We start from the raw sequence: 22373 nt of genomic DNA, 5'->3' as shown, positions 1-22373 counted from the left end.
ATGAGAATTATTTCGATAACATACTGCATATTACAGTTATTTCATTATTAAATGCAAAGTATGAATACCTGAGGGGTAAGTACATATTATGGAAGAAACTGTTAAGAAATTTAAAGTACCAGTTAATGTCAGCCACATCAAATGAATGCACATTTCATCACAATCTACTGAGTGACCTTAACCCATGTTAAATCAATGCTGGTAAAGGATGCAAGGTGGACTGTGAACTACAGAAATACGAAGACCCCCCACCTTTTCAGCCCTCGGACTAAGGGCGAGGTGAGGCATTGACTTCCTCACCAGCCCCGTCTCCGTCTGCGTGGCCTGCGTCCTCATGCATGACCGCTTCAGTTTTTCTGCAGAAGTTGCAAGAGGGGAAACTCAACTTCATGAGCAAAGGAGGTAGTTAGAGGGTAATCCAAACTGGAGGATAAATAGAAAGAGCTCTCATTCACGGGCTAGGATTTCGACGAAGTGAGTGGCTGAGGGTAAGGATGGGTAGTAAGGCTGACTTGGGGGGAAGAGGATTCACACACTAGTTAGATCGGGGTTAGTACAAAGGGCAAGAGATGCTGTAAATACAGGTAAAGAGAGGCCCCATGCAGACCATTCTTATCCGGGTATGATCAACTTCAGGTTGGAAAGAAAGTATTGTCTTTAATCACAGATGAAAAATTACAGGTTGCATAAACAGATTAATGGTGAAAAATGGTTCATATTTACAGAATATAAAAATTCCCTTCACTTGCAAACACAAAACATTTTATTCATTAAGGAAAGGACGTAAAAACAAAATCATAAACATTAAACTTCTTTTTCATTAATACGGCTAACTAATTTTTTCCAAGTCACAACAAAAGAATTTAATTATTTAGTCTACTATCTTTAATGTTTGAAATTAACTGCATTGTTTAGTTGCAGCTGCAAACAGGTTATCACGTTATAAGATAAACCTATGATTAAGCATTTTGCTATTTCTATGCTGGAGAACAGCAAGCTGTCGAAAAAAAAAAAAATAATAAAGGTATGGGCATTAAAATTCATTACTGCATTAAAAATAAATTTAAAAGTAAATCTCCATACAGTATTAGAAGTTATATTTATCGATGACACATGTACTTCAAAATTTCAATCCAGGAAATGGATCAAATTCAAAATCAAGTAACGGGACAATTATCGACCCCAATGAAGCATCCGCACTACATAGACTAACTGCCAAAATATATTCGCATGTATTACGTGATATTATAGAATTTATTTAATTGAACTTTTAAGGCATATCAACTTACTACTGCTTATAATTTAGACTCTGGCTATTTTGGTGAGCTAAGCGCTTATTGCTATGAAATACCTTGCACTTTGTAACGCTGATTCTATTGACGGTTTCATTTCATTTTCTACCATTTGCCTTTTCCCCCCTTGAAGTGTTAGCAAAAGATGCCGAACGGCTACATGTGCCGGAAGGCGTATAGCCTTCAATGAACACGCGGGCACGCTGTATGTATGTGCATATTATATATATATATATATATATATATATATATATATATATATATATACATACAGTGTGAGACAGACTGACACAGACAGACAGAGATTAACCACCAATGAAAAATGGGGCATGGAAACGTATTTTAGTACCTTGCCAAGTCTTTTCAACAAACGATAACGAAACATAAATAACGAGATACATTTCGTGACCAGAGTACCTTTTCTCCACGTATTCCTAATTATTACCTACGTCAAATTATATCCCCCTGCAACCCTTTACCGAGGTCCCTTCTTAAAGAGCAAAGGGATCACGAAATTGAAATTCAAGCATATTTCTTTACAATGCAAAAGCAAATGTGACGGGCAATCAGATGTTCTTATCTAGAACAGATCTGAAATAAGTACGAACAAAATTTAACGCTGAAGGAAGTGACACTGGTCCAAGCCAGGTACACGAAAGCAGAAAGAATTCGAAAGCGCTTTTTTGTCATTGGTAGAAAGGAAAGGCGTCTGTTATCAGAAAGGCAAAAATATCGAACAAAAAATAACAAGTAAACGATGCTTTAGTCTGCAAGAGAAAACATTGCCCTAAATGAAAAGTAAAAGGAAAACCCCCTCCAAAGGGGGTGATAAGAATTTCTGTCTAGTGATAAAAATACTACTTGACAAAATGCGTCTTGAAGTGCACAACATTCTGACAGAATCTGAGTAAACTACGTCTTACATATTAATAAATTTCTTAAAAACACACACACAGAAATGTATCATTTCTTAAAAAAAAAAATAAAAAAAAAGGTATCAACAGATTGCAACTCCGGTTTGAAAACTGTAATTCAACCAGAAATGTCTGGTCATTTTCAGCACAGCCATCGTGCGCAGATTTTCGTAAATTTGAATAGGTTCAGGATTCTGGTATTCTTTCGTGCAATGGCGATATCTCCCTCGAGCATATACCTGTTTCCACTCGTGTTTGTGCATCCGAAGTTCAGCCGCAACATCTCAAAACTAAAGAAAGGATTTGAATTAGATTTTCTGGAAACACTTGGACGACTTCTTCTAAGAAGTGACCTTTATATGCTTTACTGACTACTACCACCAAGCAATAGTACTATGGTAGTTAGTTATTCGAATACTGTTTTTACGGACTTCCTTTGTTCCCGGACAAACGAAACCAAAAACACAATCTCCTACGCGAAAATAAAAAAAATAATGAAATCTTTTATTCTTAATGTCATACACCAAGATGGAATGAACTATCCAAAATGATTTAATCGCCTTCGCTTTCGAAAGAACAGAATCCTCAAAAATCGTCATTAACTTCCCAAATATAAAACCATTTTCTCAAAAACTTTTTAGCAGTGCAAATCTGGTACAAAGCGCTCAGATATTTTGGTTTACATAAACAATCAGCTTAAGTTTATAACAGTCCTACAGTTTTATCTGAGACGACCACTGTTTTCAGATCTGCATCTACCTATGCATTTCTGTCCGGACTGATAAACAAAGCACACAGCCTGTGAGCAAGTATTTATCTATAATAGTTCGTTTCTAACTAAAACTACATTACGATTATGGTCTACAATCTACGTCATTAAATATGAAAGTCAATGGACTTCATGTAATGTTCCCGGTGAGCATGTAGTCCATTCTAAATCATCTACATAAATTTACTATTTTATCTTACAGTATTGATTTAGGTCATTTGAAAGTGATACTAAGGGCTACTGTCAGGTTACCCATGACGGAACACTTTACTGTTTTCATTTATGGGATAACTACCAGCAACTAGATACGGCTTCTAAATGCTTTTAGAAGATGCAGATGAGATGACCTAAGTTCTCTATTCAGATGCATAAACAACAATATAATCTTAGCGGGTACAACCTGTGCAGCCTTGTTCCAGCTATAACTGGAAACACTTCAGGTAAGTATACAAAAGATTTAATATGCTAGTTGATAAGTTAGTCCTACCTGGCAATTAATAAGCACACAATACAGGGATATTATTTGGATAGCCAGTTCTAGGTCAGGTCAGGTCGAGGCAGGGTCACAGGTACTGACCTTCGATATTGTCAGCAGCCGGTGAGGCAGCCTTCTTCTTCTTCTTCGGCTTTTTGCTTCGTGGGACTTTTATAGGAGGTTCGGAAACGCTGAAGGCGTCTGCTTCTGACTGAACATCACATTCTTCAAAAACTGGATTATTTTGTTGCACTGTCATATGAGAGTCCAGTTTGCCACTATCAATGCACTCAACAAGAGAGTCATTTTCAGGGTTCTGAGCAGGTTCACTGTGCGACTCATCCTCTTCTGGAATATCAGCCTTCATTTGTAACTGACAAGCTTCATCCTCCTCTGCCAAAAACTCATCACCATAATCCTTGAACACATCTCTGAATATTCTGTCAACTTCCCTCATTTCTTCCTGGCAGTCACTTTCCTTTATAAGCAAATACTCCTCGTATGCATTTTGCTCACCACCACCCTCACCAGCTTCACTGTCATCAAACCGACTTGAATCATCACCACATCGGCTTGACACATCTTCACCCTCTTCGTCAAAAAATGAAGTGTCCTCTTCTTCTCCTTTCAGCACTTGGAATTCTGTTAAACCGCTCTCAGGAGCAACCTGCTTGATTTTCTTTTCAGCAGAATCCTGTGACACCCTTTTATCACTTTCATAAGATCTCCATTCAGCAGATAAGTTCTCCTCAATTTCGTCTGCCCAAAGTTTATGTCTTATACTCTGCTCCACTTTACTCCCTTCAATCAAACTACTATTTGCTTCGACTTTATCTGTGCCTTCATTCACTTCAGAAACTTCAGTGCTCTCAGAGCATTCATCTTGCATATCGTTATTTTGATTCTCTTTGTCATCTTCAGCCTTATTCTTTCTCTTTCTGTTTCTTGGTCTTTTTTTCTTTTTCTTTTCTTCTATTTCAGCGACTTCATTTCTCACCCCCTCTTTTGTTGACCCACTTTGTGGGTAAACCCCTTCCTCTACAGCCTGCTGTTCTACCTGCGAATCATCCTCCTGTTCTTTATCAAGTTCCCTATGAGGTTTTTCTTCTTTGTTTATGCCAGCTATTTCATCTCTACTCTGGTTTTTATCTTTACTAGGAAGTTCTTCCACCACCACTTTCTCTGCATCATTATCTTGTTTTTCCTTTTTCTGTTTCCTCCTTTTTGGTTTGACAACCAGACCTTCTGATTCTACCTCTTTTCTTGCCCTTTCTGCATGTTCTCCACCATCTTTAGACTCCGTATTTGCATTCTGGGCATCATCTTGGCCTGCAACATCACGGTTTATCAAATCATTTTCACTTTTCCATCTTTCATCCTTCTGCCTCGGTCTGACTTTTTTGTATGTGAAAACAATGACCTCTTCATCATCTTCTTCACTTAACGGGCATCCATACTCATTAGCCATAGCAAGTGCCACTGCATCACCTGGGTGATACCTGTTGCTAGCAGGGCTAATGTCTCTAAAGTACTCAGGATTAGTGCTACATGGACTTTCACCCCTACATGAGTCCTCCTCAGACCTTGTTGTCATGCTTAAGTCTTGAACATCACAAGAATCTTCTTCATCAAATCGGGAATTTGCCTCATCATCAAGATTGTCATTGTGCTGTGTCAAATCCCTAATCAATTCCAACATAACTTCTTCCTCTTGCTCTTTGTCATCCCCAGCGTTCATTTCTTCTGGACTAACTGGAGGATCTCCTTCACAGGATGATGCTTCATGGACTCTTATTTCTGGGGGAGATACTTTCTTTTGTGATTCTGCTGCTGAAGTCAATTGCTCAGAACTTTCCTCTAAACTGTCAAAATTCACTGCACCCTTTTCTTCATCATCTATAATTTCTTGCTCACCTTGATGTCCTATCTCTGATTCTGAATACCCCTCATGGTTTAATTCCTTTTCTGCCTCAATGTCATCATGAGTACTTTCAGAGAATGTCTCTCCAATACTGTCAAAATAGACTAGAGATTGGTGAGTATCTCCTTCTGAAAAGTGGCCTTTGCCATATGGATATCTCAGTTCCCTAAACTGCTTCCTTGCCAGGTACACCCTGTCATCTTCATGACTCTTTTGCTCTTTTTCTTCTTCCAAGGTTCCTGTTTCGGTCATTCCATCATCTTCCATACTGTTACTGTCAGCTGAGGTTTGGGATACTCCTACATTAACAGATGGACAATAAATGACTGTATCTTGCCTCTTTGACTCCTCAGTGCCATCTAAAATCTCAAAAGTCTTATCTTGAGCTCCAAAATACCATCTTTCTGACAATGTTCCATCATCTATTGTTTCTTTTGCCTCCTCTTCTGAAACTCCACTGTCATGTTCAATGTTTCCTCTGACCTCAAGGTCTGCAGGTTCTTCTAACTTAGTTTCAGCTACCTGATTTGGAGTTTCAGTGCTTCCTAAGATACTCTGCTTGGGTTTTGTCTCCACATTTGCTTTAGTGTCTTTTTCAAGTATGGCCAATCCAGGTTTCTGCTCATTTTCTTTTGTATTTTCTTCAGACCCTTGTCTTTCAAATTCAATTTCATTTTCATACTCATCTTCACGTTCTGACTGCATATTCTCAACATTTTCCTTATATTGTGTATCTTTCATTTCTGCATTCAAAGAATTTCTACCAGTAATGATTTCACCTTGACAAAGCTCTTTTACTTTATTCTCCATGCTTTGACGATCAACAATGTAGATGTCAAAATCCTCATCCTCATCACTAGTGTCCTCTTCCTCATTGGGTTTTAGGTTCAAATTCTCATCATTTATAGTGTATGTTTCTTCCTGAGTATCACTTTCACTCCTCTCTGTAGGCACACTTGACTGATCTGCATGATCACTCTCACATTTATCTTCGGATAAGCTGGGTTGTCCTACGTCCTCATAAAACAAAGGCTGTTCAACTGATGATCCTTCATCTTGGGTTTCTGTTTTTGTGTTCACTACAACCTGAGGTGACTTATCTCCTTCATCACTATAAGCAGAGGAATTGGATTCAGAAGTCTTGTCCTGCCTTAGTTTATCATATTCCTCTTCATCCCCAGAGAGACAATTTGCAACTGAATCCTCTTCATCTTGATTTATATCCTTACTTAATTCATTATCTTCAGCACCAGAGGAACAATTTCCAACTGAATTATCTTCAGCCTCATTTGTTTCAGCTTTTTTTTCCTCTTCCTCCTCTTCCTCTTCTTCCTCCTCCTCCTTGTTCTCCTCCTCCTCTTCTTGGTTTTCATCTTCTATTTCTTCAGTGCTTTCACTAATTACTTTGCTACTTGTTCTCTCCCTTTTACTTTTATTTCTCTTACCCTCATCATCACTATCAGCATCACTAATATCAGCATCATTTCCAGATTCTCCTATTTCTAAAAATGCTGCAGGAATGTTGACATATATAAGTGAGTCAGAGTGTCCACTTAACATTGGTAAGCCTTCAGTCTCTCTAAACTCATTAAAATCAAAAACTGACAAATGCAAATTTTCAACAAAAATAGGAAGAGACAAGTCTGTCTGGATTTCAACTGATTTTTTCTCTGCCCTTCGAATACGGCGCAGAGAACTAGTCCTTACTGAAACTGTGTCCAGTTGAGGCTCTTGCTGAAGGAATTCATCAAATAAGCACTCCTGAACTTCCTCTGTTTGTGTTGACATAGTTGCCTTTCTCACCTTCTTTATACGACGGATAGAACTTGCATTTGTAACAATAGAGACCGTTTCTGCTTTTAAATCCACTACAGAATGGTCTTTGGGACTTCTTGATTCGGGTTCACTGGAAACCTCCAAAGTATGTATTTCTTGTTTGGTTTCATTTTGAGGTACTTCTTTTGAATTACTAGTAGGAAATTTTACTGTTGAGTCTTCATCATTTATATTTTCCGTCTGACCTTCAGGTGGCTCATCGTATGAAAACTCCGTCTGAATGCACTTCGACTTTCTCCTCTTCAGACTTCTCTTGCGTCTTAAGGAAGATGTTGCAGATTTGGACACTTCATTTTCCTTGGAGGAATCATTTCCTACAACTAATTCACTGTCTTGTAAAGGAGTATCCTTAACCTCTGCTTCTTCTTCTATCACTTGATTAAGGTGACCAGTTCCACTACCAGGAACTAAACCCTGAACAGCCGAGTCCCCATCCTTAGTCTGACTAGAAGTTGTAGTCTTCTTTGGCTTCTTCGCTCGTTTACCAACAGTATCTGACAAAGGCACTGCAGAACTTGTGTCTGTTGAAGATGATATTCTGGGTGACTCTGGAGGCAATGTATCTTTAAGTTTTGAAGGCATGGCATCTTTAGTTTTCAGTAGAGAAGATTTAGTTACGTCTTTCACCCTTTTACTGTCTTGATGTCTGATCTCCAACTGGTGTGATGCTGAGGAATCACTAGACTCTTTCTGAGGCACTTTCTTTCTTCTCTGTAAAGATTTAGAACCTTCTGATCTTGGGGAACTTTTCTTCGGAGGTATGTTACCTGCTGAATTACTTTTGTAGTCATGATCACTTTTAGGGTATTCATCAGAGAGGTCAACTTGCTGCTTCTGACCTTTAACCCGTATATCTGTGTTCAAATGAACAGTTTCATTTTCAATATCCTTGTTTAACTGACTATTTGAAATCTGTATGCATTTAGGTGTTTCTGTTCTTTCAACTTCTTTCTTCACTAAATTTATTTCTAACCAACTTGTTTTATGATCAGGTTTTTCTTTCTTTTTCCTATTTGTACCTGCCTGGGCTTCTGAAATGGCCTGGAAACCTTTCAAGTTAATGTCATCAGATCTTTCCTGTTCAATAAAACTTTTTGGCCAAGTACGGCTTGTTTCAAGAGGTATCATCTCTGTTTTCACTTCACTAGGTTCCTCTACATCTCCATCATCTCTGCTGGAACCTTTGGGTAAGTTTGTTTTTCTAGGGAATGTTGAAACAGGAAACAGTCTCTCCTTTCTTTGGCCATGAAGAACGACTGGGTCTTTGGCTACTGAAGCCTTAGTGACCACAGACATCCCCTTCTCATTGGCTCCCTCATTTTCTACCTTTTCACTTTTTATATTAGGAGCTGAACCTCTAACTTTTGTCTGAGCATTCTGCTGCAAAAAGTCTTCTGCCAGCTGACGCCTAAAACGTAGACGTCTAACCATAATATTGGTGTCTAGATCATTATGTTCAGATTGTTCACCTTCTTTTTCGTTATCTTTTGAGGTGTAGCTTTCTGGTTCTTGTGATAATGTATCACGATTTTTTGTAAGACACTCCTCCTCTGGTAGCTGTTTAGCACGTGCTAATAGCATGTTTTCTTGTTCGCCTTCCCCAAAAGTGATTTCATTAGTCTCATTTAGGGGGTCATTCTTTAGCCTTTTCTCCCTAATCAAGTCTATGTCCATATTCATCAAGTTTTCTTCTTCCTCTTCTTCAGACTCTCCAGGCATCTCTTCACAAGAATCTGGAGCAAAGGAACTATCTGCTCTACATGACAAAGAACTTGCATCAGTCTGCCTACAGTAGGAGCTGGCATCAGTATGCCAAGCAAATGAACTGGCATCTGTGTGCCATGCAAGGGAACCTGCACTTGCTTGTAAATCAATAGAACTCTCTTCTCCATGCCAGTCTGTGCTAGTGTCCAAGTCCTCTGTCATAAAAATGGAATTAGTAGGTAAGAATGGAACCAAAGAATCTGTCTGCATACCCATGGAGACCTTTGCAGTATCTGGAGGTCTTGGCTCATGTTTTGTATCCGGCTGGATTTCTTTGTCAGTCAATCTACGGCTAGCATGTTTAGTATCTTTATCTTGATTATGGGTTGATTCTACAGGCTCATAAGGTTTACTTTGCTTTGTGCGACTGGGCACATTATCTGGTATTTGTTTTGACTTTTCATGTTTTTTCTTTGAACTTTTTGTTTGTCTTGTATCAACTTCAATATTTTCTATAATGTGAACATTTTCAATAGCAGTTTCATCACTGAAATGAACACTACCTTTTCTGGAGAGTGGTTCTGGGGATGGCACCTCCTCTTGGATCTTCTTCTTAGACTTTTTCTGCCGCTTTGCTTTCTTTTCACTTTCCTCTGTTTCCTTTTTATTATCTGTGCTCTCAGGGTGTATCTTCTGACTTTGCGGATGGAGGTCTTTCTTGCTCTTGCCTCTGGGTGAAGGCAGAGAAACAGTGGCATCTTCATTTTCAGGGACATCAAGTTCAGGTGGCAGTTCATCAGTCTGAATTGCTACTGTCCTCTTTTCCACCTTCTTCCTTCTGAGGGAAGGAGTCCTTGACCTTGACCTTGACTCTGACCGTGACCCTGCCTCAGAGTCGACCTGTCGACCTCCTGGCCCTGTTTTGCCCTCGACTGGGTGTTTTCTTCCCCTCTTGTGGCCTGGCTCTGAGTAAATGAACAGGAACCAATTACAAAGAAACAGCAAAAAGTATCCACTCTCTCTGAACCTTAAGGCTACCTAATAACTATGAACGTCTTTGTTACGACATGCACGCCAGAGGCATACAGACTCCAACAATGAAGTTTTTGCTATTGGCAATGAAAAAGAAGTTTTAATTTGTAGCGATTTCATTAGAAAGTTGAAGTCAAGGAGACAAATAAATGACGTTCTTAACCTGAATCAACTCAATAAGGAAGTTCCTGACTACACTATCTTTGACGGGAATATCACTAAATACCACTGCTCTGATATAAATGTAAGAAAAAACTTCCTCACTTCTTGCATATGATTCTAGACTCTTGCATGAACTTACATTGAAAGAAATCTTGATGAACAACTACAAGCTGAAAATGTACACCCATAAAAAGAATATGAATGTTTGCTAATAAAGGATGAACAATGAGCGTTTATGACTGAACGATAAACTATGAGTATTTCTGAAAGTACGATACGCAATGAGCTTTGTTTTTATTTAAACGCTAAAACTATGAGAACGGAAGAATGAATTTTGTAAAAATTATTCATGAATGAACTGTATGCAATGAAGTTTAGAGATGGCGATACTCTATGAATGTTTATGTGAGGACGGTTTAAAAAAAAAAAAGATATACATTACGAAAAAAGTTTACAATGTGATCCGTAAACCATACGTTACTATGAAAACCAATGCTATGAATGATCATATAGGAATAACATTGTACTTTCAAATGAACGACATGCTTAAAAAGTACATTAATGAACATTAAATTTTGAACACTATATTTACAAATCAATAGTCCATTATAAATGTTTGCAAATAAACGATAAATTATTTACATTTTTAAAGGAATAAATCTGCAACCGCATACATAATTAACCAATAAATCAGTACGGGAGAGTATGTGCAAGGAAGAGACAGAAGGAGCAAGAAAAATAAAACGACTTATAATCAGACGACAAAGATTAAATCAGGTAAGGAGGCAGAGGCTAGGAGAGACCACAGAGAGGAGCATTACATTGAACGTAACTTGCATGCAAGAAGGCAAACATGCACAGTTTATGAATGATGGTAGTAATATACAATTTGAAAAATGCTGCCAGTTTCATACTTTTCACAAATGAATCTATATGAAATTTCAGTGTAACTGGCGAATTAAAATTACTTTTTTATTTGGAAACAAGTTTAACTGTATAACTGAATCTATGACAACAGTTTTTATTTACTTTCTCTAAATACAATTAAAACTTTGTTAAATCCAATGCCATGTTTGATAATTTTTCTACCAAAAAATTTAGCTATGAATGAAAATATTTTGCTTTCAAACTTACATTCACTCTCAAACGAAAACAAACATCAAATGCATATGAAAAATATCGCACCCATTTCTTATGAATTTATGCATACACACTATACATGGAGGCAAACAAATACATATATGTACACACACACAAGTGCTCGATTTAATGTCAAGGTAAAAACCCACGACCTTCACCTCAATGGGGCATAATTAGGAATTACTTTCCAACATGTTCCTTCTCTCTCTCTCTCTCTCTCTCTCTCTCTCTCTCTCTCTCTCTCTCTCTCTCTCTCTCTCTCTCTCTCTCTCTCTCTCTCAATCAATCAGAGTCGTAAGAATTTATAATTTTTCGACAAATTTTGGCTTGTAAAAATCAATTTGGAGTAAACAATGAGACCACACGAGTCTTGACGTGCATATTAAAACTCAAACACCTACCCACAAAACATACTCTTAAACACCCAGTACATCATCACATAAAAAGCAATCCACCCACAGACATATCCATACACATACCCCCTACCCAATCAAATATCCACATTCGCACGCACACCTAACCTTAAAATCCCTAAACAGAAGCGGGGGCGATAAAGAGAGAACTCCGACTTACCCTGAAGTAGCGCCTTCGTCAGGACGGGGGCTAGGAGCTGGTCAAGCGCCCTTTGTTCCACATAATCAGGCGTCCTTCTGCCGTCCAGCAGCCTCTCCTGGCTCCTCGACCCGCCGGACTTGACACTGCCTCTCCCGCTATCGTCCCGAGTCATGGAACCGTGGTCCTCCAGGCCACCTACCGTCGCAGATCGGCTGGAAAAGTTCAGAGAGATGTCAGAAGTTTCCATGGAAAAGTTCGGAGTGATGTCAGGAGACAGCTCGCTGTTAAAGTTCGGTGTGATGTCAGGAGACAGCTCGCTGGAAAAGCTTGGAGGGATGTCAGAAGGAGGTTCCCGGAAAGTTCAGAGGGACGTCAAAAAAAGGTTTGGTCGAAAAGTTCAGAAGGATGTAAGAAGGTTTGCTGGGAAAGCCCAGAAGGATGTCAGAAGAACGTTCGGCTGAAAGGTTCAGAGGGATGTCAGAAGGAAGTTTGCTGGAAAGTTCAGCATAGATATGTTAGAAAGTTTGCTGGAAAATTTCAGGCATAGGGATGCCAGGAGGTGGTTTGCAGTAGCAGAGAGATGTCAGAGGGTTCGCTGGAAAAGTTTGGAGGAATATCAGAAGGTTCACTGGAAAGGTTCAGAGGATGTCAGAAGGAGGTTTGCAGGAAAAGTTCAGAGGGATGTCAAAAGAAGATTTGCAAGAAAAGTTCAGCAGAGGGATGTCAGAAGAGGGCTCACTGGAAAAGTTCAGCAGAAGGATGTCAGAAGGTTCACTGGAAAAGTTCTGAGAGATGTCAGAAGAAGGTTTGCAGGAAAACTTTAGAAAAATGTCAGGAAGAGGTTCGCTGGAAAAGTTCAGAAGGGTGTCAGAAGGGGTTCGCTAGAAACGTTCAGGAGGATGTCAGAAAAGGTTCACTGGTAAAGTTCAGAGAGATGTCAGATGGTTCACTGGTAAAGTTCAGAGGGATGTCAGAAGGCTCGCTGGAAAAGTTCGGAGGATATCAAAGGAAGGTACACAGGAAAGTTCAGAGGGGCGCCACTAGAAGGCTCACTACAAGAGTACAAAGGGATGTCAAAAGATTGGAAAAGTTCAGAGGGATGTCAGAGGTAGGTTTTCATATGAATGCACTAAATCTAGGCCTCTTGAAGAGACAGTATAAGCCTCTTGAATATAAAGGTTTGCTCTAACAATTATATACAATTTAGGCGTCCCGAATACAAACCATGTCTCTTGGCTGCACAATTTTTAGGAATCACGTATATACATTTCAGCCATCATAAATATATAAATTATCCTTCACGAACACCCAATTAAGTTCATTAAAAAAGCAAATGAGTAACCAGTAATATATAATTTAGGTCCCTTGTATACAAAACCTAGGTCTCGTGTACCCATACACTAGACATCTTAAACAACTTAGGTAAGCTGAACACTACCATAATAATGAAATCAGTCCCCTGAATACTCAATGTAGTTTTTGCGTATATAAAACCTGTCTCAAACTTAAGCCTATTTGATACTTAATACAGATGTGCTGAATACAAAAATCAGCTCTTATCATTAAACAATTTTGCCCTTGTAAATATTCAATTAGGAGCTTCATTTACAAAACATTGTTTGCTGAATCCCGAATTCAAGATTCTTGAAGACATTATTTAAATAGGTTGAATAAAAAACTTAACCTTTATAATTACACAATTCAGGTCTTGTGAACACTTTAGGACTCTTCAGATCACATCTGAGGCTACCTGAATAAACAATTTAAATACCTGAGCAAGTCTTCTAGCCTCTTAAACGCAGAGGTTCTAATGCTGTCCGAAACGAAAAAAAAAGTATTACAGCCATTTCAAGGATACAATTATCCTTATTTTCCAAACACAAAATTCATTATCCTACATCTTACATACTTTACTTATACAATTTAGCTCTTTTGACTACACACACGCATCATTATTCATTGCATCAAACCTTACTGAATTACGTATTGTCAAATAAGCACAAAATTAAAGTCTCATAAGTATAAATTTATGTTTTGTAAATACACTTAAGATCCATTAAATAAAATAAGTTGGCCAACTAGAGTAGAAAATTGACAGAATTTTTAAGTACTCACCTCAGATCTCCTGTATATAAAATTCAAGTTTCTTCAACAGGAGTTATTAAGTCCAATCAAAAACATACTTTTCGAATCAACGGGTCATGATTTTACTAACTACTCTTGTAAATCAAGGACATCATATGGCACTTGATTGTGACATTATTCCCAAAGCGATAAAACAGAAAACGAATTCTGAATAAAAAATTTTGCCTCTTAATAATCACATTACACTGAATTAGTTATTCATTTTATTTTCCCTTGCTAACTTTACTTAATTCACAAGACTGTTCTAGCTGGAAGAATTTCGACAAGGTTACAAATAAAATATGATAATTTTTTTAAACACGTTTTTATTAAAAGGAACTAAAATATAAAAAATAAATTTTTTGAGACACCAGGATCTTGTTACAATTAATCATGTCTACAAAAATAAAAGCATTGGTGCCAAACATGGAAGGAAATGCAAGAAAAGAAATATATTTTTTATTTCTTGTAGCATTTCCTTCCATGTCTGGCACCCACACTTTTATTTTTGAAGGCATGATCAATTGTAACAAAATTCCGGATCTCAAAAAATTAATTTTTCACCTTTTAGCGCATTTTAATAAAAGCGTGTTTAAAACTTAAAAAATTCTATTTTATACTTTTTGAGTTTAGTCGATATCCTCGCTAAAGGTGGTTTGAAAAATCCGTAGAGTTATTACCTTATTCTACCGAGTCAAAGAAGTTGTGAAAAATCCGAAGAGTTTCATACAAATCCTGAGATTCAGGGAGAGGTCATTGTAGGGTCACTAGAGGTCACTGCTGACCTACTGATCATGTAAAGTTGTATTGTCACCGGGATTGGGTAACCATGCAAAATTTCAAACAGACAGACACACACACACAGATGCAGAAGTCAAGTTAAATAAAAGCATGTAAAAATTGACACCCCTGGAAGAAGTATTTTTGTATTTCTGCTTACTTGGCATGTGATGATCCCTAAATTTATATGGCATATTAAACAATTTTGGATACAAAATTTAGAATCTTTCAACTACTTAAAAATAAATATTTTAGAATAACGGAAAGTCTCTGATGAAGAAAAGTTGGATCACTGTTATATGATAGGTGTTGTTGTTGAAATATTCGTTAAAAGTGATAAAAGTAATTTCATTCAAAATGACATCGAAGTACAGAGTAAAATGTGGCTTGAGATGAAAGAAAAAACTGGGAATAATACCACATTCCAACTGAAGGCTTAGATACAAAAACCTTGGATAGTCTAGATACCTTATGTTACCAGACACGACAATTTAGCTCATCACAAACATCCCTCGATTATCCGGATCCTCATTATCTGACAGCATCAGGCCAGGGACCAAAGATATATAGATATATATACAGTATATATGTATATGTATATATTTATATATATACATACAAATTATAAAAAAATTTAAAAACCTCTCTCCAATGGTTGGCAATGCTGTGTGGCCTAAGGAAATATTGGTAACTGCTTACATTCATAAACAGATTGAGATAGGGTTGGGTGGGGGTTTCCATGGTGATGGGGGGTGGGAGAGGAGTCAGATGGCTGGTGGCAATGGGAGAGGAGGGGTAGTAAGGCTGTGTAGAGGAACTCACTCAGAGAAAGAACTGTTTTGGAAGGTTGATGGAGTAGGGAATCAGTTTACCCTGGCTGGGAGGGGGCGGGAATGCAGTGAGGGATGTTGGAGAGATTTTTTTGTTTTATATTTTGACGTTTATGCTTTTTCCCACATTTTTTAAAAGGACATTACAGGTATGTACTGTACTGTAACTTGTGATGAAATACATCAAGCACAAAACAAACAAAAGAGAGAGAGAGAGAGAGAGAGAGAGAGAGAACAACTACTTAGGTATCGCTTACGATGAAGCCTACAACACAAACATTCCCTTTTTTTATTTTAATTTTACTGTATTTTCTCATTTTTATTTTCCCCACCCCAAAGACGATATCCCAAAGCATGTGAGTAGGGTATTCACACACTCCTTCAGTGTGCCATCATCTACAAATTTGCATTTAAAAAATTTTTTTTTTGTAATTACAGATAAAATATCAACAGTGATACAATATTCTCTTGTGTATTGTTATGATGTGTGATAATCATATTCACAGTCAACTAAATCTGTAATGAAAGGGTTCTGCACAGCAAATCAAGAAAGGCAAAAAGAAAAGGGCAACACGTGATAATGCGCGAAGAAACAAACACACAAAATGAAAGAGTTAGGAAAACATCATTTTGTTGATCACTTTTTATATTGGCTATATGGATATCACATCAGTTTATTAGCAGATGGTAGAAGGTGCAGGTGGGTGAGCACTCCTGTTTTTGTAAGCTTTCCTGCTATTGGGGGAAACTTACGCGTCATTGTACTTTTTTACTTTTAATGGCTGATAGACATGGCGTCATAAAATACCTTGTACTAACTGGTTACATCCAGAGAGTATCAGTGCACTTGATAACAAAGAGAGTTCCCTTCCTTATGCAGTCTTGTGTGATCAGTTGCTTGTTTGAACTGCTTGCGAGTGCTGTGCTAACGCAATGCAATTTCCGAGCACATGGCTTTCATTTCACTACCTGCAGCATTGACTGTTTTGCTTGCGTTGTGTGTGGTGCTGTGCATTTTGTGTATGGCCCCAACTCGTCCTAAGAGGGAGTTGACCCTACAACAGAAACTCAAAATTGTTGGGAGAATGGGGCAAGGTTGGTCTAGGTTGCATATCATGGAGGAGTAAGGGACTGCTCAGTCAACCTTGCATGATATCAAGGGGTTCCAGGACCAACTGAAGTAGTACGCGACGGATTTCGGTACGGGCAGTGCACGCAGATAAGTACCAGAGAAAAAGTGTTTTTATATTTGTAGGTTTGTTTTTATTTATGCACGATGTATTTTAAAGTGTTTGGGAAAAACGATAAATTGTTTGTGTAACCTATCATATTGTGTGTTGAGTATGAGAGAAAATGAAAGGGTTTGCTTTTTTTTTAGTGTAAATATAGAGTTTTTGTTACAAATACCGGAAAAATGGTAGATAATTTCTTTTTACATCAAGTTTAAAGTGTAAAGGTTGTATTTTATAAGCATATTTAGTCTTTGCAGTTATGCAGTATTCACAAGGTAGGGTGAGGAAGGGTAAGAAGTTGCCCTTGAACACACACACATTTTTTACTTGCCCTTATTCGGATTTGGTCATTATCCAACAGGGCCATGTCTCTATTAATCAGGATAGTTGAGGGATTACTTGTGGCTATCTGGAAGATGGTAGTCTCTATAATATTTTAAATGAACGTGCCATCTTGTTTGATTAATTTTAAATTGACTTAACTAAAGTAACTATACATACAATAAAACCTAATTCATCAATGCAATTAAACTACGAGAAGAAAACTTGAAAGTGTTGAGATTAAAGTGTATGTGTATGTGTATGTATGTATGTATATATATATATATATATATATATATATATATATATATATATATATATATATATATATATATAAGGTCTTTTGCAGCTTCCTTTGGGCCCAAGTAGGATAAATTTTTGCCTTTATTTTCCATCCATTCTCTCATGGTCTCTCCCACCTTCACTGTTCAACTTCTTTAACATCATCTTTCCCTTCCAATGTTCAATCCTCATTCGGCAATAAGTCTTCCTGGTTCCAAACTACATAATAATAATAATAATAATAATAATAATAATAATAATAATAATAATAATAATAATAATAATATGGAAATAAACCCACGGACACAAACGTAGGAAATCCACGTCAGAGGCCTCGCGACAACACCCAGTTAATGTTACCCCTATTTACATACATTTATTCAGTCCTAAATGCACGAACCCAATCCGTAACTCGACCGGGAAAGGCAAACAGAGAGAGAGAGAGAGAGAGAGAGAGAGAGAGAGAGAGAGAGAGAGAGAGAGAGTAAAAGGATTTGATTTAGTAAGTTATCTGGCGTCGCAAATACTTGAAGTAGAATGAAATAATGGTGGAAAGGCAAAGAAGAGAAAAGAAAAAAGAGAGAGAGAGAGAGAGAGAGAGAGAGAGAGAGAGAGAGAGAGAGAGAGAGAGAGAGAGAGAGAGATTTCATTACTGACTGTAAGTTATTTATGGCGTAAACACTACCTGGAGTAGAAGAAAATAATGGTGGAAAGGTAACGAAGAGAGAGAGAGAGAGAGAGAGAGAGAGAGAGAGAGAGAGAGAGAGAGAGAGAGAGAAGATTTGATTACTGACTGTAAGTTATCTGGCGTAAACACTACCTGAAGTACAAGGAAGGAATGGTGGAAGGGAGAGAAAGAGAGAGAGAGAGAGAGAGAGAGAGAGAGAGAGAGAGAGAGAGAGAGAGAGAAAGTTAAGTATACCTTAGTTTTACCAGACCACTGAGCTGATTAACAGCTCTCCTAGGGCTGGCCCGAAGGATTAGACTTATTCTACGTGGCTAAGAACCAATTGGTTACTTAGCAACGGGACCTACAGCTTATTGTGGAATCCGAACAACATTATAGCGAGAAATTAATTTCTATCACCAGAAATAAATTCCTCTAACTCTTCATCAGCCGGCTGGAGACTCGAACTCGGGCCTAGCGAGTGCTAGTCCACAGCTCTACCGACTCACCCAACGAAGAGCTGAGAGAGAGAGAGAGAGAGAGAGAGAGAGAGAGAGAGAGAGAGAGAGAGAGACAGGGATAAGGGTGAGGAGAAAGAGAAGAGAAATCACCAGGTGGCTCATAAGAACCTGATAAAGACGATGAAGTAACTGCAAGCAGGATATGTTATTTGGCAAGTGCTACTGGAGTCACATTTCATGATAAAACTTCTCCTCGGCACTTATGCTCTTACGGGATTACTTCATCCTTCCTTGATGAGCGCAGTAATGTTCGAGTCTGCATAGGTCTGTTATTTGTACCTTTTGTGATTGATGGTTGATACGTTTGTTTTACGAAACAGATAATTTAATTAACGAGTTCATGGCTATACTTCCTGTGAAAAATTCGCTGCTCTGCTATACTAACAGGTGCGTGCTGATGGAAACTCGTATTAAACAAGTATTTGCAGATGTGCGATACAGGGAACTGCAGCTTCTGCGCACTTCCACAACGAAAAGCTAGCTCAAATATACGTTTCAACTCCCTCTAAAATAAAATAGTGTGCAGTCCTAAATCAGTATCCAGTTCGTAGTATCGCACAGTCAGAAATCAGTGTTCAGTTCGTAGTATAGCACAGTCCTAAATCAGTGTCCAGTTCCTAGTATCGCACCTACCCCGTACGTTAAGTTAAGTATACTTTAGTTTAACCAGACCACTGAGCTGATTAACAGCTCTCCTAGGGCTGGCCCGAAGGATTAGACTTATTTTACGTGGCTAAGAACCAACTGGTTACCTAGCAACGGGACCTACAGCTTATTGTGGAATCAGAACCACATTACAGCGAGAAATGAATTTCTATCACCAGAAATAAATTCCTCTAATTCCTCATTGGCCGGCCGGAGAATCGAACGCGGGCCCAGCACAGTGCTAGCCGAGAACGATATCGACCCGTCCAATGTACGGAACAAGGTCTATGGTATTATACGGAGGATCTCGCTTCTGGATGACCGCAACCTTTGCCCCCTCATTCACTGACCTCATGGCTTTCTGGAAGCTGACGTGCTTCTGCGGCCTGTCGTCCAGGAAGACCTCGGGCGTGGTGACTTGGTGGAAGCGTGTGGTATGGCCCAGGTCAGGTGTGTTGGGCTGGGTGAATGCAGTCCTCCTGACGGTGTAACCTGGAAATAAATGAATAAGTAAATAAACAACGTCTGTTTGTTTGTGGTTACGTCTGATTGTCCACATGTCATCTCTTTAAAGGAATTGGTAAATGACAATGTAACTGTGTGTGTGGGGAGGGGGGCGGGGGGTCGGCTTCGAAGGAGGAGGAGGAGGAGGAGGAGGAGGAGGAGGAGGAGGAGGAGGAGGAGGAGGAGGAGGAGGAGGAGGAGGATCGATTAGATTCTGAATCGTTTCTGAATCCCGGAATAGGATACTGGTGGAGGTATGCACTCTGCCTCAGGTTCCTAGCTTCAAGTTGTGAAGTTTATAAGTACCAATACTGGTAAAGATTGACATCAACCATTAATGCATTTCCAGTGGTGTAATATTGTTCGTACGAATATAAATTTTAAAAAATCCTTGCGGATGCGTAAAGCAAGCGCTACATTCCCATTTCAGTTCCGCATTCCAGTTTGATTTGCTAGCCCAGAGTGCAAGTAAATTTGGAATGCATTAAAATTCCAGTCTGCACTGACCGTTCCCGATAGAAGCGATTTCAAATTTGTAGAAAACAATGAAAAATCGTTTCCTAAATTAATGAGAATTTAAATCATTTATCAACTGGAGCACTGGATATTCATGAATTTCGTGCGTATCTCTGTGCTAAACAAATATTAAGTTTTAACAGGGATTGATTTGAATATGCTGATAATGTCATTTTCTTTCCGACGCTGTTAACAAATCCTTTGCAACTGCAATTAATATCTGTGGTATATTTACAATCATGACTCCACCTAACCATTCGTATATCAATTAAAATCTTTATATATACAATATATATATATATATATATATATATATATATATATATATATATATATATATATATATATATATATATATATATATATATATATCTAATTATACACACATACATACAAATATATATATATATATATATATATATATATATATATATATATATATATATATATATATATATATATATATATATATATATACACGCACACACACACACACAAACGACCACTGACCTTCCCTATTGGCAACGTCCTCCTGGTAAATTTCCGTGGAGTGGTACTCCCCTGAGGTAATGGCAAGTTGCGTGGGGCGTTGGCTGGGGTCCCCCCCAGTGGGATCTTCGTTCAGGTAACTTTCGTAGGACGCGTTGCCCGCGTCCGATCGAGGGCGGGGTACTCGGCCACTCTGTGCAGAAAAACGAAAAATTTATTTATATAATTTTGTTTAACCAGAGAGAGAGAGAGAGAGAGAGAGAGAGAGAGAGAGAGAGAGAGAGAGAGAGAGAGAGAGAGAGAGAGAGAGAGAATTAACCCTTATCTACACGATACTAAAGGAAGCAGACAATTGTTTCCCGGTCAGATTATTATTATTATTATTATTATTATTATTATTATTATTATTATTATTAGAAAGAGAGGGGAAACGATACATTCGTCTTTAATAGGAAGTTGCTAGGACACAATTGTAAGTAAAATAGTTTACCGATTCATATTTACGTTGCAGTGAATAAGCAAGACAATTTCGTAATTTTCTTATTTATTTCCATAAATATTTTCTGTCTACTTACTTTCACGTCATTTCCATAATCTATCCAGATATCTACTTACATTGTTAATTACCTAATGAGCAACTCATCTCAATCCTCAGATACTATAACTTTAAAAAGCAGTAAGTACCTCTCATCTAGTGTTATATACTGATATACCGGTTTACAAACGTTACTGAATTTCAAAACTATATCGGACAAGAAACGGTGCCTTTAATGGAGTGTGACAGTTAATATTAAGGTTGAAATAAGAAAAATTGCAACTTTATCCAAATAGAATTATACTATTAAGAAATAAAATTTAAACTATATAATCTATACAATTCACTACGATAATATAGCGCAAAATCATTATTGTAATATATGTTAATATCAGGGTCACAGTAAGAAAAATTGTACCTTTATCTAAATACAATTGAGGCTAAACCACACTTTACATTGCTCTTACTAGTACTTAACTTCATGAAACTATTCCCTACTATGGTTAGCGAGCTAACTGCCCTCATTAAAAAAAAAATTATATAGACTCCAGAAGTATGAATTTTCTGTTAATGAGTTTCAGCCTTTGAGACTAGGGGCGCATTAATCAGCCCTTACGTCTGCTTAAGGAATCATTCCCTTGCCGGATATTTGGTATCTATAAAAAAAAAAATGGGGAGAGGCAGGAAGGTAAAGAAAAGGAGTGAAGAAAAGAAAGACAACATGGGAAGGAGAAAATAGTTGGTAATCAGGAAAAGCTCAGAAGATTATAAAAGGAAAATAACTTTTGATCTTATCGTCTTGTCAAAAATGAATGCAACTCATAAACACTAAATATAGAACAATAACTATATTATCGTCGTCTTGATTTAATGTACAGGATTACATTTTTCTTCCACTTCTCATTACATGTGGAATTTACGATATTACATCTGAAATGTTTCTCCTCTAATGTGCAGTTTACGCTTGTGTAATTGTAGTGTTTTCGTTTAATGTGGCGTCCAGGATTACGTATTCGTTATATATATATATATATATATATATATATATATATATATATATATATATATATATATAGATATATATATAGATATATATATAGATATATAGATATATATATAATAGATAT

General features: G+C 37.7%; 1 protein-coding gene across 1 annotated transcript in view; it reads right to left on the bottom strand.

Moving 5' to 3' along the window:
• LOC136854827 (microtubule-associated protein futsch-like) overlaps positions 1-22373 on the bottom strand; it is a 130414-nt gene that overhangs the window by 67104 nt on the left and 40937 nt on the right. Inside the window, exons 4-8 of the mRNA XM_067131365.1 lie at positions 20733-20904; positions 19553-19694; positions 11819-12012; positions 3553-9876; positions 253-356 (exon numbers count right to left, since the gene is read on the bottom strand). Of these exons, the coding sequence (XP_066987466.1) occupies positions 253-356; positions 3553-9876; positions 11819-12012; positions 19553-19694; positions 20733-20904 (6936 nt within the window). The remainder of the gene's footprint in view (positions 1-252; positions 357-3552; positions 9877-11818; positions 12013-19552; positions 19695-20732; positions 20905-22373) is intronic.

Source organism: Macrobrachium rosenbergii, chromosome 30 (assembly GCF_040412425.1).
Source record: "Macrobrachium rosenbergii isolate ZJJX-2024 chromosome 30, ASM4041242v1, whole genome shotgun sequence".
Classification (NCBI taxonomy): domain Eukaryota; kingdom Metazoa; phylum Arthropoda; class Malacostraca; order Decapoda; family Palaemonidae; genus Macrobrachium; species Macrobrachium rosenbergii.
This window is presented reverse-complemented; position numbering and strand designations above follow the sequence as displayed.